A 27,811-nucleotide genomic window follows, 5' to 3' on the forward strand; every position below is an offset into this window, starting at 1 on the left:
AAGGGAAGGGAAGGGAAGGGAAGAAAAGGGAAGGGAAGGGAAGGGAAGGGAAGGGGAGAGAAGAGAAGAGAAGAGAAGAGAAGGGAAGGGGGAAAAAAAGGAAAAGAGAAAACTATCACCATGCAAGCTGGTGATTTCACATCTCTCTAAATTTTGACCTTTGAACACACCTTTGAGGAATGTAGGACAGGCATTTTACAGATCAGAGAATCAAGAAATAGACTGAATAATGTACAGAAATAGGCAGAGAATTTTTAAAAACTGCTGCTATTAGAACCAGAAGACCTCTAAACAGGTTCTGACTTACTACTTATTTACACAAATACCTATTTATTAGCTATGACCTCATTTGAGGTAATAGCCTTCCTGAGCCTAAGGTTCTTTTCTTGAAAATGAGGATAACATCTGAATCACCTACATCCTTGGGTTGTGTGTTATAAGAATCAAATGAGATACCAAACATGAAAATACTATGTGAGTAGTAAATAATATACACAATCAAGGTGGTATAATTATTTTGATGATTTTCCCAGGTATATAAAATTACCTTTAACCATGCATTCTTTCTCATTTTCAGTCGTCCCATCCACATATCAGTCAGTAACATTTGAGTACAAGTATGAGAAACAAAAGATCGTAACCCAACAGACACAGCCAGTTTCAAGCAGGTGGAGTTACTCCAATTCTTCAGTTCATAGGTCAGCAGTTTCATGGCCATTCTCTCATTCTTTTTAAATGCTTTTTCTAATATATCCAGAGCAAGCTGACCAAACTCTCTATGATTACAAAATATGAGAGAACACGAATCAGAGCTCTGAAATGAATCAGGGATTTAGAAATATTTAAAGGTTAACTCTATTGGAATTAATGAATTGCTGAAGAAGGAAATTTTAAAATATAGATATATAAGAGATTACAGGAAATAATGACCAGCTGTTTTCCATATCCATATGGGACAAAACGAAAGGATTTAAACTATAAGTTCAGAAGTGTCATTTTGGCTAAAATGACATAATCTTTTCAAAGGAATGAGGTTTTTAAAATTATTATTTCTCTGAAGACTGAGACTGATGATCAAGGATGTGAGTAAGAAGAGGAAAAGATGGAGAGATGCTTATGGTCCTTTCACAGTAGAAAAACCTATGTGGTCCAGAGGGATAGGAACTGGTAGTAGCACCTTCTCCCTGATCAGTCCAGGCTCCACAAGAAATCATTTGGGTGAGGACTTTACATTATACAAGGAATGCTACCCTCAACAAAAAAGACCAATGAATTCTAGAAACAAATGACAAAAGAAGGTTTTAGAATCATTTTCCATTAAACTATTTCAAAATTTAATAGATTATTATCTGTTTGAAATAAATTAAAATCTATTTAAATTCTTATCTGCTTGAAATACCTCCTTGGTCCTAGGATTTTATGTTTTTTATCTATAAATGCCATTGTTATTAGTAGATTGATGCTCTTCCATCTCAGAAATTCTTAGAATATACAAAAACTACAAATTTGTTTCCATTAAGGCTATTTTTTTCTCTGTCAGGTCTCCTTTTTACTTCATCATAGCAACCTAAAGATATGAAGACAAGGATCATAAAACAAGTAGTATATCTTTTCCCTCACCCATCACATCAACATTCTCCTCCAGCCCTTTGAATAATATTATGTATCTATTTTTCTCATTCTTCAGCTTGCCCCAAATTAAGAATGATTACTTTCAATCTGGAGTTATCAAATTGTTTTGAGTTGAAGGGATTTAGGGACGTCATCTAATATAGGACCCTCATTTTGGAAGAAAATTAAAAATCACAAAGCTTCAGTGACTAGGCTAAGTCATATAGCTAGTGAGTAGCAAAATCTGGATTCTGACTCCAAATTCTGTACTCTTTCCACTAAACCTTATTGTCTCTTCACTGAGGAAAATGAGCAAAAATATGCTGCTTTAGAATACTTTAAGACCCTAATAATAAAGAAAAGGTTAAAAAAAGAACAGCAGTATGAATCCTTATTTTAGGCATTCTAAGTTGAAAAACAAAAATAATACCCAACCGTTCAAAGTGTTATTGAAGTCTACTATAAGGTAAAAGAAAGAAGTCTTACTTTGAGTAATTTTTAAACTCTTCTGAGGCACCATCAAGCATGTTGCTCTCCTCAGTTTCATGTGCCATTGCCCGATACAGTTTGCAAGCAACTACTGCCTTAACCATAGCTTCTTCTCCATGCTGCCAAAAGAACATGGCCATCTTCTGCCTTTTCATCAGCACTGCCCAAACCAGCAAGTCATTATATGGGTAAATAAAGCCAGCAGAGTCTGGATCCTCTGGTAAATATTGCTCTTCCTTTGACTTCTTTCTTGATTTATGAAGGCCTACTGTCTTGTCCTGTTGGTAGGTAAAACAGGAATTAATTCCTCACTATTCAGAGTCACATGATGTTTATATTATAGAGCCCTTAATTGATGATATTCCAGTGGATGGTAAAGAAAAACCCAGAAAGTAGAGCATTATATAATATATAGAAGTACAAATCCATCACTCATCCGTGCTATTTTCAAGTGTTCTTGCTAGCAAAACAAAATTATATCATAATTTGCAGAGGTAAAAAAAAAATCATAGTTTCCAAATGCCATCTTAGCCAACAGTTTAGGCTAAAATTATAGTCTCCAAACATCTTAGGCAATCGTTTAGGTAAATGTCATAGTCTCCAAACACCATCCAAGTCAATTATTCTAAAACTTTTTCCCACAAAACTTCACCAAAATTGCTAACAAATATTCAAACGAATAAGTGGAGCTTTCTCTTACTTTGTTTTCACATTCTATTCTCTTACTATGTTCACATTCTGCCTTCTCCCTAATAAAGGTGATATAGATCAGGGAAATAATCTAAATGTGGTTTCATTAAGAAGTCGGGGGTTGATGAAAAAACAAGAGGCCATCAATAAAATGCTGGAGGAGATGTTGCAAAATTAGGACACTAATACGATGTTGGTTGAATTGTGAACTGATCCAACCATTCTGGAAGAGAATTTAGAACTACTCCCAAAGGACTATAAAACCCTTTGACCCTATACAGACCGCTATTGGGTCTGCATACTAAAGAGTTCATTAAAAAGGGAAAAGGATTTACTTGTACAAAAATATTTATAGCAGCTCTTTTTTGTGGTGGCAAAGAAATGGAACTTGAAGGAATGTTCATCATTTGGGGAATGGTTGAACAAATTGTGGTATATGTTGGTGATGGGATTCTATTGTGCTGTAAGAAAAGATGAACAGGATGATTTCAGAAAGACCTGGAAAGACCTACATGAAATGATGCAAAGTGAAATAGGCAGAACCAAGAGAACATTTTACACAGTAATGGAAATATCGTGGGATGATCAATTGTGATAGAATTAACTACTCTCAGCAATACAATGATCCAGGATAATTTTGAGGGATTTTATGACAAAGAATGCTTTCACCTCCAGAGAAAAGACTGTTGGAGTCAGATACAGATCAAAGCACACTATTTTTCACATTAGTTTATTTATGGTTTTACTTTGGGGTTTGGTTTTATATGTGTATTCTCTTAGATTAAAATGACCAGTATGGAAGTATGTTCTGCATGTATAAACCAGAAGAAAAAAAACAGCATTCAATAAGAAAAAAAAAAAAAAAAAAAAGCAAAATCTCCAAAAATGTTATGAAAGTTACTGAAATCTCTTTCATTGAGGTCATCTTATATGGCCCTGAAATTTTTTTCGTGTATTAGAAAGGCAAGAGGAGAGAAAAGATATTAAGTGGGAGGAAGGATGGAATGGGAATATACAAACTAGAATCTCATCAATCACTGAATAACTAATATTTGACTGTATTGTATAACCAAAACACCTAGGAAAACTGGAAAAACACAAAATATTTTTCCACTCTGAAAATTTATTGGGACTTACAAAAAAAAATGTGTTTGTACTACTTTCTCAAAAAAGAAAATGTTGATAATACATGCGTAACCCAGATCCAATTGCTTACCTTCTCTAAGAGCGGGGAGGGAAGAAGGCAGGGAAACAATTAGAATCTTATAATTTCAGGAAACAAATGTTGAAAATTGTTATTACATGTAATTCAGAAAATAAAATCTTTGAATAAAAAAAGAAAATCTTATAAATAACATTAAAAATCAACACCATCTTCACTTTATTCTTCGATCTTTAAATTAAAGCAGAAATTCTAATGAATTTCTTCTATTTCCTTCAATACAGTGTAAATTATATTAACTGAGAGGGATAGGTGGTAACTTCCCCCTCCCCCCCCCAGAGGTAACTTTTTAACAAAAAACATCTTCAAGCAATAAAAGTTCTATTGGCTCAAGGCTAAAAGGAAAAAAAAATTTTTTTAATGACATCTCAGAGCTGAATTGACTCTTGGGATATAGAGAAAGGACTGATGGGGGCAGTACTGATACAAAACAAATCATCTTCCATACATTCCTTGACCACATCTTAATGAGGGGTAAGTCGTTTTAAAAATTAATATCCAGAGAAGGCTTGAAGAGCAAAGTAAGTCAAAACCTAAGGTTTGTGGGTAAGAGGAGGGAGAAATACTCTTCCTCAACTTGCTTTAGAGAAGAGGTTATCATAGGCTGATTATGAATAAAAACCTCAAAAGAGTTGAAGTTTTTTGTTTTTTGTTTTTTAATTTTTGTTTGTTTAGAATTAGTTGGCGGGCTTCTTCCTTGAGTTACTCTCATAACAGAAAGAGAAGTGTGAGAGAAAAAAAAGGAGAGGGAGAAAGTAGCCGAAGTATAGGGTAAGGCAATAATAAGTAAGATTATGCTACTATGGGCACCAACAAAATTTTCTTTGTTAAAATAAGGAAAAAGCACAATATAGTTTTCGAAATGTGTGTCAATTAATAAAATCAATCCATAAGCATTTATTAAGTACCTACTATGTGCCAAGCACTTGTTGGATTCTGGTGACACAAACACAAAAATGAAATAGTCCTTGAAATCAGGGCTTTTATTTTCCCATTAGAAAGACAATATGTAAAATAAATACAAAATATTCACCAAGTAAACACATAATAAATACAGTATAATTGCAGTGTATATGTGTGTGAGTATAGATATGTACTTGTTGGGTGAGTTAAGAAAGGCTTCATTTAGATGACATGAATTAAACTTTGAGGGAAGCTAGTGACACTGTGTGATCCTGGACAAGTCACTTAATCCCATTTGCCTCAGTTTCCTCATCTGTAAAATGACATGGAGAAGGAAATGGCAAACCACCCTCATATCTTTGCCAAGAAAACCTTATATGGGGTCCCAACTGAACGACAACAAAAGGGATTCTAAGGAAAGGAGGTAAGGTGAAAATACATTCCAACTCCAAAAAGCATCAAAATAAGAAATGAAATGCTACATGTGAGGGATATCAAGGAAGCCCACTTGGCTGTGCCATCATAGAGTATGTGAAGCCTGCCATCTGGGAAGCTAGTCTGGAGCCAGATTGAGAAGGGCTTTAAATGCCCAAAAAAGAAGTCTTTATGTGATTCTGGAAGTAATAGAGAGCGATGGGAGTTTACTGAGAAGGGGAGTGAGTTGCACTTTAGGGATATCACAATTATATGCAAAACTTGTGAAGTCATTGTACCTATATCTAATTTCCTTCTACTTGGAATATGAAGATTGGTTCATTTGATGAAAATTTCCTGAACAAAATCTGAGTGCAAGTAAAAAATTCTTGTTTTCCCCATTAGATCTTAAACATCCGGAGAACAGACTGGCGCTCCCTTTTGTATCCTTTGCATTATACCTGATACATAGTAGGTGCTTAGTAAATGCTTATGGATTGATAAATATTTATTGATTCATTCATTTTCCTAAGACTCAGCCTGGTCATGCCACTACTCTACTCAGTAAACCCAATACTCCCTGTTATCTCCAGGATCAAAAATAAAATGCTTGAGGTTTGGCATTTAAAGCATTTCAAAACCTCAATTTTTCCTATCTTTCCAGTCATCTTAACCTTTTAACTCCCTTCTCTATATCTGCAATCTAACAGCATCTGCTTTTTTGCTGTTCCTGGCAGACAATGCCTTTTCACTGACTTTCCCCCCATGCCTAGAATAGCCTGTCTTTAGCCCCAGCTTCCTTCAAGAATCACTTCAAGGGGGCAGTTGGGTAGCTCAGTGGATTGAGAGTCAGACCTAGAGATGGGAGGTCTTAGGTTCAAATCTGGCCTCAAACACTTCCCAGCTGTGTGACCCTGGGCAAGTCACTTAACCCCCATTGCCTAGCCCTTACCACTCTTCTTCCTTGGAGCCAATACACAGTATTGACTCCAAGACGGAAGGTAAGCATTTAAAAAAATTTTTTTTTCTAGAAAAGAAACCATTTCAAATCCCATCTTCTATAAGAGCTCCTCTCTCTCTCTCTCTCTCTCTCTCTCTCTCTCTCTCTCTCTCTCTCTCTGTCTCTCTCTCTCTCTCTCTGTCCCTCTACTGCAAATGCCTTGCTCCTGAGATTACCTACTACATACTTACAAATATATAAATATAGATAAAAATATAAATGTATGCCAATAGTTATCTCCATCTTATCTTCCTCATGGCAATGAGTGCTGCTCAAGGGAAGACTGTTTTTGCCTTTGAATCTGGCTCTTCGTAAAACTCATGGGACACAGCAAGTGCTTAATAAATGTTTGTTGACTGATTTTGCAGACTTTTTTTTTTTTGGTCTTTCTTAATTATAAAAGATGGCATTTGGGGAGGAGATAAGGCAGGAATTGTAATGCAAAAGATGCAAGAGAGGCTTTTGCTCTTGCAGGGGGCCAACTGAAAACTTCTGGCAGTTAAAAGCCTTAGAATTCTGAGAGGTGTCAGTTGGTTCCTGAGCCTTGAACAGAGTGGGAAGGGCTAACTCAAGCAGAGCTCGGCTGTCGGTTTTTCTTTGGCCTGTGCTTTGTCTCTGGACAATTTGAATATAGCTGATTTCTCTGGACCTCTCCCTGACCTTCTCCATATTATTTCCCTGTTTCCTTACCTGTTTTCCTTGGGCTCTGGGAGGGAGGGTGGCTTTTGGGTTTTTAGTGAATAGACTTTGTGGGTTTAGTTTTCCCCAATAGGCAAGTAGGATATCCTTGAATTCAAACTATCCCTTTAGTATTCCCTCTACTTTAAGAACAGCCAAATCTTCCCTGGCTGAGAGAAGCAGGTTCTTCTCTCAGTCTAACCCATTCCTTTGACCCTCCCCCATCTTGAATTTCTCCCTAGCGGCTGTCAGAAACCCCAAACCCCTCTCTCCTTCCTGACCAATCCTGAACATTAATAAATCTCTTTGTTACCTAAGCAAACCCTCTGGAGAATCATTGTGTTGATGAATTAGGCAAAGGTTGAAGGGGAAGTATTTATTCTCTTTATTTCCTGAGGGAAACTAGAGGCATCCATCTTGGGAGGAAGTAGTTGCCCATCGCTTCCTCCTGAATCCCTTCAGTTTCACTGACAGGGAGGAGTCTTGCGACTCTTCCTTTAAGGACTTGAGAAACTGACAAGAAAGCCCTCAAGTCAGATTTCAATCATTTCTGACTGGCCCTATTCCTTGTGTCTATAAGAATACCTTTCCTGCCTGGAAGGGTTCTGCCTATTTCCCCTCAGTATCCTCTGTCTCTAGCTTGGGTGTCTAGTCTGTGTTAGCTGCCTCTTCTGAATACCTCACCCTGTACCCTTACTATCCTAATACCGCCTTGTCCATTCCTTCCTAGACTCAGCCATCCCTTTCATTCCTCTCCTATCACCTCAATCACCTTTTACCCCTCTGTCACTCAGTAAGGGAAGGAGATCACCCCCCCCCCCGAACTTTAGTGCCTTTTATCCATTACAGAATACACTAGAAATGTAGATAACAGACAAAAGGTATAAATATATGTTATATAAATATTATAAACATTTTAATGATACCTTGAATTTGTATGGTTGTGCTGTTCTAATGAACTGGGAATGCAAAGTATTTTCAGCAGATCCACCCAGGCTTCTTGAATGGTTGATCCGGTGATGGGAAGGATGAGATAAACTCACTCTCTAGTTGGTGGTGGTGGTAGTGGTGGTGTTGATGTTATTGTTGTTGTCATTGTCATTGTTTGAAAAGACAAAATAAGGAAGAGGTGGAGATGAAATTGTTAACAATCAGAATTTCATTTCTGAATTGACCTAGAAATTGAACACCACAGAGATGAAGTTCTATCCTACAAAACAGCGACTGACTCACTTTTTCATCCATGATTAATATTGGATTTCTCCAGAGCTGAATGTACCTGGCAGAGCAAAACATTATTCACTTCTTAAGAAAGCACAATGTTCTTTCCCAAAAATCTCAGCAAACAATTCTACTCCTGTGCCCTCTTACATATTCTGTGCCCACTCTCTATGTGGAAATTCACATTAACATCAATAGAAGTTCCATAGCTGGAACAATTACAGAAAATGTAATCAAGATTCAGGGTTCTGATAAGAGAAAATCTCTGTACAAAAGCAGCTCCAAGGTTAAGTTGGAATGTTATTGGTATTTCTCCAGAGGTTATGCAGCATAAGCACTAAAATTCAGGAGCAGGACCCTATAGCAACTTCATTCAGCTTTTTATGCAAGAGAGGTTTTTTAAGTTTTTATGTTACTGAGTGAAACAAAAATAAAACCATGTAAAAGTGTACATAATAAAAAATTTTAAAAACTTGGCCTTCTAAATCATTTATCACTGGCCTATTTCATTTATTTCCATGAAAAATTATACTTTGTATTTTTTTAAGTAGACACAGTGTATTATGGATAAAAGAAGAAAAAGATAATATAAGGTCATTTACACAGTTCAATGACTACATGTTTGTATTATTCATGGAAATCCACATTCCTTGACTGCATGATAAATTTAACACAAGCAACTTCATTGACCTATTGCATAGTATAGCAGAAAGAGGACTGGGTAAGAAGTCATAAGCTCATAGGATCATAGATCTAAAACTGGAAGAAATCTCAGAAGCCAATTAGTCCAATCTCTTAATTTTACAAATAAGGAAACTGAGACCCAGGGAGGCTAAGAGACTTGAGTTCTGATTCTTTCTCTCATAGTTGCTAGCTCTATGACACTGGGCAAATTATTTAATCTCTCTAGGTCTCAGTTTCTCATCTTATAAATAAAATGTTTGACTTCAATAGTTTCTAAAGTGCTTCCCTTCCCAAATCCTCAATGCTCCAATCTCATGGGTCCCTTTGCCAACCAGAGCCCCAAATATAATCCATTCAGAGGACCATCATAATACCAATCTGTAAGTAATAGACAGGATCCAGTTTCTTTAAGGGAAAATCTGGTTTCTAGTCCTAACTCTGGTATTTCTTATGTGACCTTGGATAAGTCTCTTCCTCTTTCTTGACATTTGGTTTTCATTGTGATAAATGAAGAATTTGGATTCTATGGTCTCTGCAGTTTCTTCCAACTTTATTATTCTATGACTGTTAGGTTTTCTTGTTAGTTTAGTGATGGCAATAAGTGCAACCATATCTTAGTTCCAGTCCTAAATAGATCCTGAATTTCTAGAATGGAGAAATAGATGAACGTGCCCTGGAAGGCATAGGCATGAATAGGAATAAATATCAACCATCACCCTTCTCTGCCAATCTGTCCCTTAATGAGCTGGAAAGATCCTACAAGGCTAATTCCCCTGAGGCTCACACCATGACCAAGGTTATCTTTGATTCCAGAATACTGCTACTAGCACTCTCAAGATAATAGCTTTCTTTTTTTAATGGCTACAAGAGGTCGTGAAAATGTGAGTTTAATGAAAGTAGCAATAGTGTATAATACTCTTTCTGGAACTTTAATAGTGAAAGAGAAGAGAGAAGCAGAATGGTAGTATGGGAGGAATTTTTTTAGTATAGAGTGACTTGTGTGCTCATAAAAATAGCAGAAGGTGCCACATGGGAGAACAAGAGACAGAGACAGAGAAAGATAGAGGAGGCAGAGAAACAAAGGCACAGAAGACAACTGAGGAGAATGGTTAATGAGACTTTCAAAGGATGATGAAATGAAGGAAATGAGGGAGGGAATTATCCTTGGGAAAGAGGAAAACCATCTAATCCACTGAGACCAAATAAGTAGAGCCTGAGATAAGGATAGATGAAGACGTAGAGGAGAGTGAGGGAAGGGAGATGGGGAGAGATCTTATAACAGAGAGCTTCAATATTCTTATTAAAGTAAGATATAAAGGCATCTATGGAGAAGGGAGAAGCTCAAGGAATGGAGGAAAGTTTTGGAACAACTGTTAGGAGAGATGTGAAAGGGAATCAGAGTTAATTTTTTTTTTAATTTTATCTTCATGTGGCAAAAGCCCAGTTGAGGTTAAATGTAATACATATAATCTAGTACAGGTACTTCAACTAGGACTCCTTGGGAGCTTGGGAGTTGAGGCATAAAAAGCACCCTTTGGCAGTGACCTATATTTGATGATTTAGAAGAATAGAAACAGGGGCAGCTAGAGAGCTAAAGATTTAAGATGACTATTGTAAGATTTAAATTAATATCCAATAACTCCAAGTATTATAAGATTTATTAATAAACACTTGAAGTAGAAGAAAAATAAAAGAACAAAGTACCAAACTTAAATATGACCACGTGAGTAAACTTCTCCTGCTTGACTCTCACCCAACCTCTACCAGCTGCGATCAGGGGAAAAAAGAGAGAGAGGCAGGGCTACATCAAAATTTATCCTCCCTTCATAAAGATGTAGGTAAACACATAAATGGGATGCTGGGATTTAGAGTTCTGGGGAGACAAGTTCTAATTATACACTATACATTATTGAAATTTCTTATTATAGGGAAGGATGTGAGGAGGGAAGTGACACCAGAAGCAAACCACAAGGAATAATGGGAATAAAAGTCAAATGAAGATGAAGTTTGGTTTCTGAAGTAGCGCGGCAATGGGCTAAAGACAGATTGTGATAAGAAAGGGGATATCAGAGTTCACAGTCTTGGGGTTTGGAGTGATAAACAGCCTTGTATATTGCTGAGGGTAGAGACAGAAGTCACAGGAATCAAGAGGGTAAAAAAAAATCCCCCGAAATGTCAGCCTATTAGATGAATTTTCAACATGAATAGGCAATATGATATAATGGAAAAATTACTAACTGGAGGCCAAAGGACTCAGTTCTCAGCCTCCAAGTAACATTGGGAAAGTCGCTTAACTTCATTAACCAGACCTCAGTGTCTTCATCTCTAAAATAAGTAGGTTGGACTCAATATCCTCCAAGGCCCCTTCTGACTCTAAATCCATGATCTTATTTATGAGCAGTCACCAAAAACAATGACTGAGGCATTGCTCAGACTGATTTCATTGACGTTACCTTATGTTTTCTGTAGAGGTTATTATACAGGGTTCTGAAATTCTTCCTTGTATAACTGCTCCGATATGCTCCACCAATTAGGTACTCTATCACCAATCCAATATCAATCAATGATATTCTGTAGTCTGAAGGAAGATTGCTCTATAATTCAAAGGTTTAAAGCACATCAATATATGTTCTCCCTCTCTTCACTTTTCATTTTCCTCCTTTGTGCTATTATTGTATTACAACCAAATGAACTGGTCAATCTATGATATTCAATCACCATTAGAACTCAATGTGCATTGATCAATTAAGCTGAATATGTACTGAATTACATGTTAGCAAAGATACATATATGTGCATATTTGTTCCCCTGGATGCCTTCCACTATCACCATTAAATTCAAATATCTGGCCCTAAATTTCACACTGCATCAGTTAACACAAATCCTCCCACGTTTCTCTAAATTCATCTTCTTTGCTGCTTCTCATAGCACAATAATATTCCATTATATTTATTTAACCATTATTTGTTCAGTCATTTGCCAACTGATGGAAACCCTCATAGTTGCCACTACAAAAGGAGCAGCCACAAATATTTCCATATATAAAGGACCAGGAAATAATTTTATGATCACTACAGAATGCAATGCTTTTCTTGTTAGAACAATAAACAAATCTCATTCTGGTCATTCTTATTAGTTTATGGCTCTGGTGAAAAGTGAAAAATGATCCAGAATAATCCATAAGGTTCAGTCATAGCTATTATTATATTGCAGCAAATCCTCTATTCTCTAAAGGCACAAATTTTACCCCCTAATGAATGTCTGAACCACCACTAGTTGGATTATCTATTCTGATGAAATTGGGAGTTGTCCAGTATCACAGAGAAGTAGACAAACATAATAAGAAGCAAATGACAAAACTTCATAAAAATAATCAATGAGATTTATAATCCTGATTTGGATCTATTTGGGGGTCCCTTGATCAAATAGTAAATAGACTTCAAATGGGATTTTTTAGTCCTGTACATGAATTCCATACTCTATAGAGTACTGAATGGAGTGGATAGATGAGAACAATTTGTTGTAATGACCAACTGAAGCAGGCTATGGAGCATTTAGAGCCTGATCAGACATCAAAGACACCGTTCTAGGTCATCCACTGCATCCTAGACCATTACTAGTCATCCTGACTTTTGTCTTACCACTAGACTTCAATGACTAGAAGACAGTGTGAGGCTGAAGACTTTATGCAATTCTACCTCACTTAAATCCAAGTCAAGACATCACTTGTGAGGGCATTAGTCCTCATTGAAAACAAAGGACAAACATACACTTTAAAGCTCAGAATGAATGATAAAGTTGCACAATGGTGCTTTACTCCTTCTTTGATTGAGATGTGAAAAGATTTTATCCTAGAACAAAAGAGAGAGAGAGGGAGAGAGAGAGAGAGAGAGAGAGAGAGAGAGAGAGAGAGAGAGAGAGAGAGAGAGAGAGAGAGAGAGAGAGAGGAGAGAGAAATATATAAATGCATATTCTGAAATGTTTGAAATAAAGAAATGTGAAGAAAGTAAAACAAGGAAGCTAATGTATATTGGAATTTGAGACTTCCCTACTGTGTAATAGGGACAGAGGTAGGAAAACGCAGAAGACTACTGAAGTCTCAAACTTATAGGTAAATTAATGTGAAGACTTTAATACTTTAGCTGAAATAGCTAGATCACTAGCAATTGATCACAAAAATGCATGACCCAGGCTCACACATACTGCAAAGTATCAGATTTCAACAATTTCTGTTATATGGGCCAGATATAAGCAGACCTACTTTTTCATATTAGTTTGTTTTAATAGTCACTTTTGTTTCTCTGTATCCCCAGCATTTTACACGGTGGCTGGTGCTTAAAAAATGCTTGCTAATTTTGCAATTTGTCACACCTTTATTTCAAACTGGAGTCCATTGAGAAGCTATATTGCTGATTATCTCAATATAGTTAGGATGTGTAATACAATTATCATGTTATGATAATTGTAACATATCATATGATTATATATGATATATGTTGTATGGCATAACAATATATGTCAACCAATATAAATATTATTATCTTAATATAATATCAAAAATAAATCTTGAACTTCTTTTACTTTTCTGTTACATAAACATCTTGTTCTTGATTAATAACTTTAATAGGATAACTTTGCAGTCCAAAATAATTACTAAGAATTCTCAAAAAGTCCTTTGACGAGGTATGTAAACCTGTGACAAACAGTGGTACTTGGCTGATAAGAGAAAGCCTGTACCAGTCAACAAATTACCTAAGTAATTACTTGAGAAATTAATATTTTTTCAAACAAATCTGACCACTAAGCTTAATATTGTATAATTCAGTCCATTTGATACAACAATACTAAATTAAAATTTTCTCACTTTCAAGTTGTCATTCATTTTTAACAAAATTTAAAAAAATAATGGAGGACTGAGTGTGGCCACAAAAATGAACAGATTCTAAGGAAAATCCACATAACTGAATAAGATGGAAGGCAATCTAGTTTTGTGGCACATTATGTCTAGAAAAATGTAAAGTTTTCATTGACCTTTCTCACATTCCTTTTACCCTTTTGAATTAGCAACAAAAGTTAATGTTTTTCTCCCTTATCAATCTTAAAGATTACTCACCTACTTTCTTCATTTCTCTGGTATTTCATGTAACAAAGATCTAATATAATTAGTGGAAATACTGAATAAACACCATTGCAATGCAATAGAGCCCAAGAATGCATCCATAAGCAAAAATGTATAGTACTGACACCTGTTTTCCACTCATTCTCCAACATATAATCCTCTACAAATTCCTCTCACCATATAACAAAAAAACTAATAGAAATTCCTACCAACATATTTGACTTCAGAAAGATCATTTTTAATAGAGCAAGAGATGGTGGGGAGGGAGGAGCCTTAAACAATGAGCCATTAAAAAAGAATGATAAAAATTACATATTTGGAAAGGCACTTCTAATATGCAGTTGTAAATAAAGCTAGAAGTTCAGGGTACAAAGGAAGGAAATGAGTGCTAAAATTTCATAAAAGTAATAAAGATTAAGTAAATAATGGGTTCAGCTATTAAAAAGTAAGTGAACAAAAACAAATTGTATTTAATCATCTCTGTCTTTTTTCCAAAGTCCCTTTCAAAAATGAGAACTCGTGTTAAAAATAAAATTGGATGAAGTGCTCATAACTTTTCATTCACTGGTGACTGCTACCATGGTATGTTAGAAAGTACACTAAATCTGGAATAAGGGCTCCTAGGGTTTAAACCTTGGCTCTTGGCCAAACATTGAGCCTTTCCACAACTTGGTTTCCTCTTCAATAGCATGAGTGAATATGACTACATAGCTAAGATCTTTTCTAGAATTAAAGCTTGTGAACCCTGAAACATACTAAGAAATTTTCTGTATTTCCCAGATTTTCAACATCCAGTTGTTTACCTGTTTTACATCTCGAACAAGATGATTCAAGAGCACATTGACAGATCCTTGTTTCTGTAATAATGAATAAGTGTTGTGAGTATTTTTCATATATTGTATTATTTTTATATCAGTCCTGGATTATAACGACCCAAAATCAGTTCCTGTCTATTTGGCAGAGTTTCTGACCCATGTCTAAGACTTGGCTCAACTCAGTCTATAAATTTTTGCGTTCTCTTTGTCCTGAGGTACCTGTCCTTTCACAGACTCTGCCTAACAGGAAAGTTCTGCAGTGATACTTTTCCAGCATATGTGCAAAACTACATGTCAGTTTGGGGAAGGGATGCGGGTTTGATGGACCACTTCCTAATTAGTAATTGCCAATTAGAGATGTCGTGGGATGTTCAAGGGAGGAGCTGAATAATGAGCTCCCAAAAAATGCATATAGATACATGGACCAAGCATTTCCTTTTGTCTTATGATGGTTGAGAGAGTGATTCAGTCATAATTAGGATGTCTTGACCAGTCAAATAATAAATTATTTTAAAATTAAGAAATTCTCTCTCTTGAGAATTTCAGTCACTGCAGAATTAAAAATTAGTATGCTTTAAATTAACATGGAATAAGGATAAGTATATTATCATAATGGAAAATCACATGTGAGAATGTTAAACACTCTCAACAGCTTTCATTTAAATTTGATGCCTCTATTATCTGTTTCTTAAGTACTGACATATTACATTGGAAAATCATTTAAAAGTAAGAATAATATGTTAAAAGTCATGAATTAATCATATTAGAAGACAGGGAACAATTCTGCTTAAATATGTTATTATTCTTTATCATATTAATTTCTTCATATAGCTTATATAAATATATGAATTAATCAATAAATAAACATTCACTGACTGCCTATGGTGAAGGACATTGCTACAACCTAGGCTCTGAGAAAAAAAAAATGATATCAAGTCCACATTGCCACTAATTTGTGTGTAATCTAATCAAGCAAATAATATACATACATAATAGCTTGAATTTATAGAGCACTTTAAGATTGGCAAAGCACTTTACAGGTTATCTGAACTTCTCATCAACCCTGTCAGACTGTTGTTATTATTATTCCGATTTTAATGATGACAAAAGAGAGGCCAAGAGGTTAATACCCACATAGCTAGTAAGTGTAGGAGGATTCCTGACTCCAAATTCAGTACTCTATACACTGTGCCATTCAGCTACCTAAATTTAAGGGGAAAAAAATCTAGATATGGTGGCCCATAACTATAATCTCTGCTACTATTAGATCACTGATCTTTTGAGCTGAGTTCTAAATTACCAATTCTGAATATCCAGTTTGAAAAATCCAAATTAAATGCAGCACCATTATTGGAAGTCCCCCAAAAGGGGATGTCACCAAGCTGCCTGAGTAGAGATGAACCAGCCCAGATCAGAAATAGAGCAGGACAAAGATTCCATGCCAGTCAGCAAATGGGAGTGGGTTGTGAGTCACTGTACTACTTCCAGTCTGGGTGAGATGGGGAGATACAGTATCATAAAACCAAACAAAACCCTAAAATCCAAGAGAGCACTTGTTGAGGAATGGGGAGAGGTCATATGCAGAAGTTCAGAATTCAGAGGATTTCAGAACACTGACGTTTGGGAGAGGTCAGAAAAAAATTCGTGGAAGTTATGAGACTTAAAACCGTGCTTTGAAAGAAGGGAAGGATTTAGATCAGCTTAAAAAAGCATCACGAGCATTCTAAGTTAAAAGGAAGACATAAGGAAAGTCTCAGAAGAAAGTCTATACACGTGGTTTATTTAGGGGTCAGGGAGTAGATAAGGAGTCAAAGATTTGGTCAAGCAGTAGTGAGATATTCATTACAAAAAATATATTTAAGATACTAATATGCTCCAATGTTATTGATAATACATTTCTTTAGGCTAACTAATAACTCATTCCAACATAAAAACAGCATACTACAAATATTTTCTTTTCATTTCTTTTCTTTCCTTATCTTTCTTTAAGACTTGGACTCTATTTCATCCAGGCTAGAAGTACAATAGTCACTCTTCAGCTAATCTCACTGCTGACCATGATGAAACTTAAAAAAGGAATGGAATTTAAGAATGTCTCAAAGGATCAAGCACATTATTACATCACCTGATGCCATTGGTCCTTCTAATATGAATGGGCTCTATTTTCAACCTGGACTAGTTCACCCCTTCCTCAGGTAGTCTGATAGCCCTCCAGTTCCCAGGGTCTCACCAGATCAATACTAAACTGAGTGCAGACACTAGACTAGCTTATCCCTACTGTGTGGTTCAGCACATCAGAGCTCAAACAATCCACCAGCCTCATCCTCAACATCCAACACAGTGTGCAGAGTACTGGACTTGGAGTCAAGAATACTTGTATACTTGCTAGCTGTGTAACCTCAGGTAATTCATTTAACCTCTCAGCCTCTGTTTAGATGATTACAGCTCTGCACCATCATTCTTGGTCAAATATTTTATTCAAGCTCATTTGTCAAAGTAAAAATAGGTAAAGAAATACCACTGTAGAAAACTGAATTTTCTGCTCAATTTTCACCTTAGATATAAAAGTCTATCTTTCAGTGAACCATCCCAATTTAATTCCTATATTTCTTCTGAAGTACTAGTCCTAGAATAGGGGACCTGAATCCTAAGGCTGATGAAATCACTTGCAATACTTACTGTATTGTAGAGCTCTTCTAGTCGGGAGATAGTGAGAAAACGATGCAGGTTCACTCCATATTCTATTAAGAGTTTCACAAAATCTACCCGATCCATCACTAAAGCATCCATCATGGCTTGTTCCAAAGAGCCAGCCTTCAAGGTACAAAGGAAACAAGAAGAATCAAGAAGAGAAATATGACCCCAATTATATCTTAACCTATGAGGTCCCATCCAGCTCTAACCATGATACTAAGGTAACTAAAAGAGAAAAAAGAATCAAATGAATGAAACCTTGAAACACTGGAATTTTCATAGGGAAATATTGCATATAGTTCAAAATACAATTTAGAAGTGGATTGAGAACCGGGCTTGGAGATGGGTGGCCCTAGGTTCAAATTTGGCCTCGGACACTTCCCAGCTGTGTGACCAGACAAGTCCTTTAATGCCCAGTGTCTAGCCCTAACTTACCATTTTTCTACCTTGGAAATAAAGGGTTTTTTCAAAAATGCAATTTAGAGTTTCTCAGCCTGGCTAAAAGTTCAAAATATTGTTTTATCTAAATGGTAATGATACTTGTCATTTATCTTTGCACCAAAGGGAGGGCTGCATGGTATAGTGGAAAATCACTGGCTCTGGAGTCAGAGGAATGTAGATAAGGGATAGGCCTGTGATTTCTTTGGTATAAGAAACCCCTGAATGAGGAAACTTTCTACTAATATAAGTCAGCAGCTCCTTCACAACTTATAACCTTACAAGAGTTGTTTGGTTCTTTTCAGTCATGTCTGACTCTTCATGTCCCCATTTGGGATTTCTGAGCAAAATACAGAAGGTGTTTGCCATTTTCTTCTCCAGTTCATTTTAGAAATAAGGAAACGGAGATAAACAGGATTAAGTGACTAATTACCTATGTTCGAAGCCTGCCTCTGATATTTACTATCTTTTTAACATTGGGAAATTCAGTTAACCACAAGCCTCAGTATTCTCATCCATAAAATCAGGGGATCTGATTAACTGCCTTCTCAGGTCCCTTCCAGTTCCAGATCTATGATGCAGATAATAAGTTGGGACACATCCAAAATTTCCCTGAGATAAAAAAATTTATATAAAAACAAAACTTTCACCAAAATGTCATAACACACCTCAGATTTTTTTATTTTCTTTTTTATTCTTGCAAACTTGACAATTATTAACAAACATGAGCATTTCCCCATAAAAAAAGAAAATTTTAAAAAGTAGACTTCTTGTGAAATCATGAATCTACACTGTATATACCTGAGTGGGGAAAGGGAAAAGTGTACATATTTAAATTTTAACCTGGTAGTTCCAATTCTACCTTGCTTGCCCATGAACCCTTCAGAACTCCCTCCTGTTCTCTATTATCTACTTTTTAATGATCTGTTTGCACTCCTTCCTATCTTTTCTTTCTTTTTAAATTATCATTATGACTATTCTTCCACTCCCCAACTCAAAGAAAATGGTTTGCCTTATACCAACACAAAACAAATCACAACATTGACTGTGCCAGGAAAAGCATGCCTCATTCTGTCACTTTAATCTGTCACCTCTCTGCCAAGCACATTCATCTGCAGATGTCTGAGTTGTGATTGGTCATTATGTTGGTCAGGGAAAGAAGTTCCCAGTGCTTTTCCTCTACAATGCTATAATCATTGTCTGACCTGTTCTCTTCATCTGTTCTTTTCAGTCTGCTTCATTTCATGCAAATCCTCCCAAGTTTTTCTGAATCTATCCTTTTCATCATTTCTTTTTTTTTTTAAACCCTTAACTTCTGTGTATTGGTTCCTAGGTGGAAGAATGGTAAGGGTGGGCAATGGGGGTCAAGTGACTTGCCCACGGTCACACAGCTGGGAAGTGTCTGAGGCCAGATTTGAACCTAGGACCTCCCATCTCTAGGCCTGACTCTCAATCCACTGAGCTACCCAGCTGCCCCCTTTTCATCATTTCTTAAGGTTCAATCATATTCCAGTATATCCCTAACTGATGGGTACCTACTTTGTTTCCAGTTATTTGATACAACAAAAAGTGCTGTTAAGATATTTTACATGTAAATTGCTATCCTCTTTCTTTTATCTTTTTTTGAGGCCACCCTTATTTTCTAAAAACATTTCTTTCATTCTTAAGTGAATACTAAACCTATCTTCTAGTCTGACTAGAAACAAAGAAAGTTATTAGCAACAAATTTTGAGAAAACTGGAAAGAGTTGAAGAGTATTTTCAGTAGCCTCATAATGGCATTTTAATAATAGTACTAAAATTTTAAATATGATTCTTTGACATGTAATATGGATGCTAAGAATAAGAAATCATTTGAGCACAAATTTGGGATTGGGGTAATTGAGGTAGGACTCAGTTAATAAACTAACATTTATCAAGTGTCTATTCTACGGCAAACACTGCTGAGTTCTGAGGATGCAAAAAATAGAAGGGAAAACTCTGCCTTGCTCCCAACTGTGCTAGAAGCATAGAATCTATATGTGACTCAAAGCAAGTAAATAGTTAATGGTGGTAGCAATTATGCCCCAAACTTGGTTCCTGGCAGCACCCAGATATCATCAAGAAGCCATATGATAGTCTAAAGTAAAAAAATATACTCTGTTCTATATTATTTTAAAACAAGTTCAATTAAACGAAAGTGAATGGGGAAAAAAAGAAAGTGAATAAAAAATAAGCACAAAGGAAGTCAACAGGTAATAGGAAAGAATGACAGGAAATGGGAATAAAACAGAGGAAATTAACACCCAGATAATTTAGATGAATAAAGACAGCTTAACATGATGAAGAGCACTCTGAATCCGGAGTTGGGAGCCTGAGCTTGAATGCTGGGTCTGCTACATATTAACTATATGATTTTAGAACAGTAACAACCTCTCTGGGCCTCAGTGCCTTTACCTATAAAATAAGGAATTGAGGGGGCAGGTAGGTAGCTCAGTGGATTGAGAGCCAGGTCTAGAGACAGTAGGTCCTGGGTTCAAATCTGGTCTCAGACACTTCCTAGCTATGTGACCCTGGGCAAGTCACTTGACCCCCATTGCCTAGCCCTTACCACTCTTCTGCCTTGGAACCAATACACAGTACTGACTCCAAGACAGAAGGTAAGGGTTTAAAAAAAAAAATAAGGAATTGAACTAGTAGACTACAGTTGGGTTTCGAATAGTGGGAATAATGACCCTCCAAAATCACATAGCAGATTTACATTGGTCTGGAAGAAACTACCCTATTTTACAAAATTATAATTTCAAATAATGCAAATTGAAAAATACACAACAACTTTATAGGATTCATTATTCACACTAATCAGGACCTAGCTGTATCGCTAAGGTTCCTTCTGGAATTAAATTCCATGAACCAATGAAACTCATCCATCTCATCACTTTGGACAGGGTACCACCCCTTCACGTATGTAGTTATGTGGTTGTTGTCCCAGACCTTCAAAGAACTTTCATCAGTGTAATAATCAATCATAATTTCAGGGGACCAATGATGAAGAATGCTACCCACATACTAAGAGAGAGGGAATACAGAATGAAACATGTATTTGGATATGGTTAATATGGTAATTTGTTTGGCTTGATTATATGCATTTCTTATAAGAGTTTTGTTATTTTTTTTTTTGATGGGGAGAAAGGGTAGAAGAAAAAAATGCCTATTGAAAAAATAAAATTTAATTTTTTAAAGAGCCTATTGTATGCAAAGCAGGCTTGTTGGGCACTATGGGGAAAACAAAGAACAAAATAATTCAGTCTTTGTACAAAAGGCACTTGGAATGGAGAGATAAGGTAAATTCAAGAAACTTCTGCTTTTTATGTAATATATTTCTAAACACCAACTCATAAAGTAGAACATATTTTTCCCATGAAAACAATAACTTTGGGGCGGGGGTAGAGACTTGTTCCTAACCAAGAAACTGGGCATAGGGACACAAATGTCCTCACAGGGCATTGCATATGATAAAGCACACCCTAAACTAAAAAAATACATATAAATAACACCACATTAGTATTAGTCTTTCCCTCAGGAAAAAGGAAGATTGTGAGGACCAATGGTAATATGATGCCTTCTTCGGAAGGAAAAAGTCACTTTTTTAAAACATTAAGGAGTGCCAGAAGATCCTGTGTGCATAACAAAGGAACTAGGGAACTCATCAATAATGGGTATGGCTAGTAAAAATTCACAAAAGACACAACTATCATCATTTAAAAGTAGGAAAATGAAACTCTAAAATCCCAAGAATGTCACTGTTGGAATGGACCTTGGAGAATCTCTAGTCAAATTCCCTTATTTTATCGAGAAAAGAAACTGAGATACATATATACTAAGTAACTTGTCTCCAGGTTGTATATCACAAACAACAAGTATTTATTAAGCAAGTGCTTTGTGTCAGGCACTAAGCTGGACCATAGGGAAAAAAAAAATAAAGCCAAAAGCCAGCCTTACGCTTAGAGAGTTTATATTCAAATGAGTTAACATGTGTAAATGCTTTGCAAAACATAAAGCACTATAGAAATGCTAGTTAATAATACTATTATTAATAGAGGAAATAATGTGCACTTATGTCAAGTGTTCTTAACCTGGGCAAACTTTGGGGTGAAGAAGAGGGGGTCTGTGAATTTAGATGGGAAAAAAAGTATAACTTATTTTCACTCATTTCTACCTAAAATGTAGTCTTTCCTTTAATTATGAAAAATAAGCAACAAAACATTCACTATTCTGAGAAGGAGGTCCATAAACTTCACCAAACCAGCAAAGGAGTCTGTGACACACACACACACACACACACACACACACACACACACACACAGAGATACACAAGATTAAGAATTCCTGGCATAGGAACAGTCAAGTAACTTAATGGGTAGAGTCAGGCCTAGAAACAGAAGGTCCAGGTTTCAAATGTGATATCAGACATTTCCTGGCTGTATGGCCTTGGGTAAGTCACTTACCCCAATTGCCTACCCATTATTGCTCTTCTGTCTTGGAATTAATATTTAGTGCTGATTCTAAGAGAAGTAAGGGTTTAAGAAAAAAAAATTCCTGAGATACAAACATGTGTATATATACATATATGTGTATGTATGTGTAAAACACATTCATGGTAAGGCAAGAGAAAGGTGCTAACAGAAAGGGAGATCTGAGAAAGTCCTTATGCAGAAGACTCTTAAAGGTAGAAGAAAAGAGAAAGAACATATCAGATGTGAGAAGTAATTAATTCAAAGGCAAAAAATTGGAAGATGGGTATCATATGAGAGGAATGTTCAATGAGAATATTATGTCTGAACTATAGTGTTTGGTCTGTGTAATCAAACAGAAAAAGTAGAATGAGACTAGATTTGTAGAGAGCTTTAAAAGCCAAACAAGAAAATTTATATTTGATCCTGAAGGTAATAGGGAACTAGCTACTGAGTTTTTATAATAGGAAAAAAAAAAAGAGAAGAGGTGGGAGGATGATCAAACCTGCATCTTGGGAGCTTATTGGCAGCAGAGACAAGACAAGAATTGAAGTCTAATGATGCTTAATCCAAAGCCCTTTTCACTTTACAAAAATCTTATAAGTATAAATACCTCTTAAACATTAATTACACAAAGAATTCTACTGCACTATTTAAATGTATATACAATATACACAGGCTCTCTGGTATGATACCTTCACCCTATCCAAAACTAATAAGTCATAAATATCAAAAGAATAATTAACAACAGTGTTGCTTGCATTCTCAGAATTTAGAAGGGCTTGAAGGAGATGGCGAACCTTTTAGAGAAGGAGTGTCAGGGTCCATCCCCATCACCCAGACTGAGTGCCATGCCTGTCCCCACACCAAATACCAGGTGTGCCTTTCTTCTTCCTTACCCCACACAGGGGAGGGAGAAAATGTTCCCTTTCGAATGCTGGGCAGAGGGGTGGGTGAAGTGAGGAATGTCCTCAGTGAGTATAAAAAGTGGAAAGGGGAGTGACCTCTCAGAGTCCCTTTGCCTTTCTAGTAATGAACTGGGGTGGGTGTGGGGCATGTAGAGAGGACTCTGCGAGCCATATTTGATACCTGTGCCATAGGTTTGCCATCACTGGATAGGAATGCAATCACCTTTAAAAAAGTTGTCTAAGAATATATAAATTGATACTTTCTTCCTCTCTAGAATAATTTTCATGAAATAAATAGTCATTTAAAATCATCGGGATAGTCTTGAAGAAGAAAAGTCAGGAAAAAAACAATCTGAAATTGGAGAAGTACTCCTAAAAACTAATATTTATACTTTTCACAATTATAAAGGGCTATACAATCTATCATTAGATACTTTCAACTATGAACACTAAGAATCCTCTAACTCAGGGGTCAGCAATCTTTTTGGCCGTGAGAGCCATAAACACCACATTTTTTAAAATGTAATTTCGTGAGAGCCGTACAGTGCTCACAGTGCCGCTCATGTAACAGTGCCTGAAAAAAAATTGACTTTATGACTCCTGCAGAAAGAGCCATATCTGGCCCTCAAAAGAGCGAAATATGGCTCGAGAGCCATACGTCGCCAACCCCTGCTCTAACGGCAACCCTAACATCACTACAGAATAATTTAGGTATTGATGAATTCTATCTGGCATAATCAGACAAAAAGAATAGTAGATTTAAAGCTGGAAGGGACCCTGGAGGTCCTAGATTTTACGGGGGAGGAAATGTAGGTCTGGAATTAGTTAAATGACTTGCCAGGGCCAGGATAGTTAGTAAGTGTCTGTCAAGTCTTCTTACTAAGTCAATGTTCATACGCATGGATGAGAGGAAGCCAAAATGTTTCCTGAAGTCATACTTCTGAGAACACCCAAACTCCAGCAGTGGAACTTGTCCCTGGAGCAGCATTAAAAAGAGACCTTCCTGGGGCATCCTGTGTCTCAACCCCAAGAATGTATCCATGACAAAGCAATGACCCTTGTAAAAGGAAATATTAAAGCCACAGTCTTCAAGAGCAGGTATCATTCATCTAAATAGAATCCAAGGATCCTCTCTCTATACCGTGTCCCCTGACTACAAAGTCATTATAGACAGAGTTCTTTACATTCCTTTCCTACGACCCAGTGAGGAAAAGAACAAGGAAGAAAAAATGTGATCTAGATACTTCAGCAACAGGAATACAGGGTCTCTCCTATCAGAGTCCAAAAACACATAAATGAAATATTTTCACTGCACCTTCCAGTGTTGTCCATAAATTAGAATCTGCTTCTTAGCAATATCCATTCTGTTCCAGGCCATTGCTAGGTTTAATTGTTCTGAGGCTGACAGATTTGTACCTAGAAAGAAAGAAAATGTGTTGAACTCAAAAAACTCAATTATTTTGTCTGTATGGAAAGAGAAAGTGAGAAGTTGTTCATCCCTGAAAAATCTCAGGGAAACAGTTTTGAATTTTCCTCAGACTCCTTACCTTTTAGCAGAGCAGTCAGGATTGCTAAATCGAGGTCTTGCTGCTCCTCTGACTCAGCCTCAAATATGGTGATCTGGAATATGTTTAAAAAAAAACAAAATGACATACATTAGGAAGAAAAAAAGGCAAATTTCCCCTTCAAGCCACCAATATAGGGTTTCTCATTCCCCTAATAATGTCAAAGCCAAAGATAGTATTAAAACTTTTCTATCATGAAAACATCTTAAGCAAGAAATAGAAAATCATGACCATTTAGATAAGAACTAACAACCTGAATGTATCATCAGGAAAATTTTAATTAGAGACTTCTGAAGAAGCTACCTCAAAATCCACCTTAAATTTATACAACTAAGACAAATAAATGTGGTGTTAATTAGACAACAGACTATGCACATGTGTTATAGGGAAATTAAGAAATTAGTAAGTGAAGGTGACTAACAGGCAGAAGGCAGAAAAAGGTTCCAGAACTTTGGAACAGACTAGCTGGCTAAGTGTCAGTTACTCCCTGACTTTCCCTTGGATGGATCTATCTGGTTTTTTTTCTGTGTACCCTGCCTCAGTGAAATCAACAACAATCAAGGGTTATTGGCTAGAGTTAGGTTGAGTTTTAAGTGAGAAACATGCTGGTGGACCGGTGTGTCAAAATCCTTACTCCCTCTCCAAATTGGATTTTACTGGCTGTTACCAACTGGATTCCTGGAGGACCCTGTTCGAGGACCACAAACATGAGACCCCAATCTGTTCAGCTGGACCTGTTCACTTTCCAATTTTCCTTTATTTAAATATCTTCATAGGAACTCTGGTTAGGCTTGAGTTAGGCAGTTGGATAAATTTTAGTGTGGTCAGTGTAGAACATCTCTGTTGGACCTTGGAGGAAGGGAATCCAAGTTTTGTTTAAGTTAGTTAATCCCATTCCCTTCCCTACCTGTCCCTGTTTGTTAAATAAACCATGTTGTGTTACCTAACAGTCTCTCCTTGAATATAATTTCCCAGATCTGGTGATTTGACCCATCACCACCAGTTAAGAACCCAGTTTGATACCCTATTAGAGATATCCTATTGATACCTTATTTATATTCATTTATCCAAACCTGCCCTCATATATTTATTTTTCAAATGATTAAAAGTAAAGTTATTTCAAATATCCATTCCCCTTAAAACATCTAAGATGGGTTCAATAGTTCTGCCTTATTTCTGGTTTCATTTTCTGTGATTTCTGAAACCTAAAGTCTTTCCAGGAGCAGGAGGCAGGTAGGAATGGGGTTGCTGCCCCATGAGGGAGGGGACAAGCATGACATTCAGGGGCATGTGGAGGAAGGAAGGATCTATCATAGACAGATAGAAGACAAACACCTAGACTAGCCAGCATCTGGATGGACAGAGTGGAGCAAAAGTCTCTCTCTGCACCAGAGGACCACCCTCCACAGCTGTGGTCTTGGTTTCTCCATGTCAGTTCTGCTTTCACTTGGAGGGTTATTTTTTAAAGTTTTTGGGGTTTTTTAGGGGTGGGATGGAGGCTGAGAAGCACCAAACCAAGGGGTAGAAGCAGAGAAGAAAGAGTACAATACCATATATAAAGTTAACATAAGTGTTAATAGTCAAAAGTGAGAACTGTCCAAGTTTCAGGATCCATTGAGGGTCTTCTGACATATATCTCATGGATAAGGGGGGGGACTACTGTATAATACTTTATAATAATGTACAATGAACTTTATTATTACTGTATCTAATGTTTGTAATATCTTGTGTTTAACATATCAGTTAAACTTTATCATATGTATGTACAAGAAAATCACATTATATATGGGAGCAACAAGTGTTTGCTTATATCCATGATTTCAGTCATCCACAGTAGAACTTTCAGCTATATCCTCTGAAAACACAGAAGCCTTACTATAATAAGCAGATAGGTGGGAAATTTGTGGCATCAGACAAATATAATGTTTCCTTGAACACCATTAATATCTCCTAAAAGTAACGGGATGGTATAATAAAATACTGTTTGGTTGTATCCTCTTTATGAATCCATTTGGACAGGTTTTTTTTGGCAAAGACAATTGAGTGTTTTACTGGTTTCTTCTCCAGCTCGTTTTATAGATGAGGAAACTGTGATAAATGGGACTAAATGACTTGCCCACGATCACACTGCTAGTAAATGTCTGAGGTCAGATTTGAACTCAAGAAGATGAGTCTTCCTGATCACAGGCCTGATGCTCTATCCACTGTAGCACCTGGTTACCCTTTATAGTATAGTAGAAATAGTTGGAAACTTTAAAGTCCAGGAGACATAGCTTTCAATCCTAGCTCCAACACAACTTTATGATCTGGATCTAATAATCTAAGCCCTCTGAGACTCAGTTTCATCATCTCCAAAAAAGAGAATAATATTTTTCATTACATAACCACTTCACAACTGATCTAAACATTCTGGAAGGCAATTTGGAACTATGCCCAAAAGACTATAAAACAATGCATCCCCTTTGATCCAGTAATACCACTACTAGATCTGTATCCCAAAGAGATTTAAAAAAAGAAAAAGAGTAAAGGACCTACTTGTACAAAAATATTTATAGCAACTCTTTTTGTGGTGGCAAAGAAATAGAAATTGAGGAGATGTCCATCGATTGGGGAATAGCTAAACAAATTGTGGTGTGTGATGGTGATGGAATACTATTGTGCTATAAGAAGTGATGAGTAGGATGATTTCAGAAAAAAACCTATATGAACTGATGCATAAAGAAACAAGCAGAACTGGGAGAACACTGTACACAGTAACAACAATATTGTCTGATCAACTGTGAAAGACCACTATTCTTAGTAATACAATGATCCTGAACAATTCTAAAGGACTTATGACAAAGAATGCTATTCACCTCCAGAGAAAGA

At 36.4% G+C, this 27,811-nt stretch overlaps 1 protein-coding gene across 1 annotated transcript in view; it reads right to left on the reverse strand.

Moving 5' to 3' along the window:
* TRPM6 (transient receptor potential cation channel subfamily M member 6) overlaps window positions 1-27,811 on the reverse strand; it is a 173,585-nt gene that overhangs the window by 85,569 nt on the left and 60,205 nt on the right. The window contains exons 11-18 of the mRNA XM_044678581.1: window positions 24,926-24,998; window positions 24,694-24,794; window positions 17,526-17,660; window positions 14,835-14,888; window positions 11,366-11,506; window positions 7,934-8,053; window positions 2,098-2,378; window positions 497-776 (exon numbers count right to left, since the gene is read on the reverse strand). Coding sequence (XP_044534516.1) covers window positions 497-776; window positions 2,098-2,378; window positions 7,934-8,053; window positions 11,366-11,506; window positions 14,835-14,888; window positions 17,526-17,660; window positions 24,694-24,794; window positions 24,926-24,998 — 1,185 coding nt within the window. The remainder of the gene's footprint in view (window positions 1-496; window positions 777-2,097; window positions 2,379-7,933; window positions 8,054-11,365; window positions 11,507-14,834; window positions 14,889-17,525; window positions 17,661-24,693; window positions 24,795-24,925; window positions 24,999-27,811) is intronic.

The sequence above is a fragment of the Gracilinanus agilis genome, chromosome 1 (assembly GCF_016433145.1).
Source record: "Gracilinanus agilis isolate LMUSP501 chromosome 1, AgileGrace, whole genome shotgun sequence".
In the NCBI taxonomy this organism is placed as follows: domain Eukaryota; kingdom Metazoa; phylum Chordata; class Mammalia; order Didelphimorphia; family Didelphidae; genus Gracilinanus; species Gracilinanus agilis.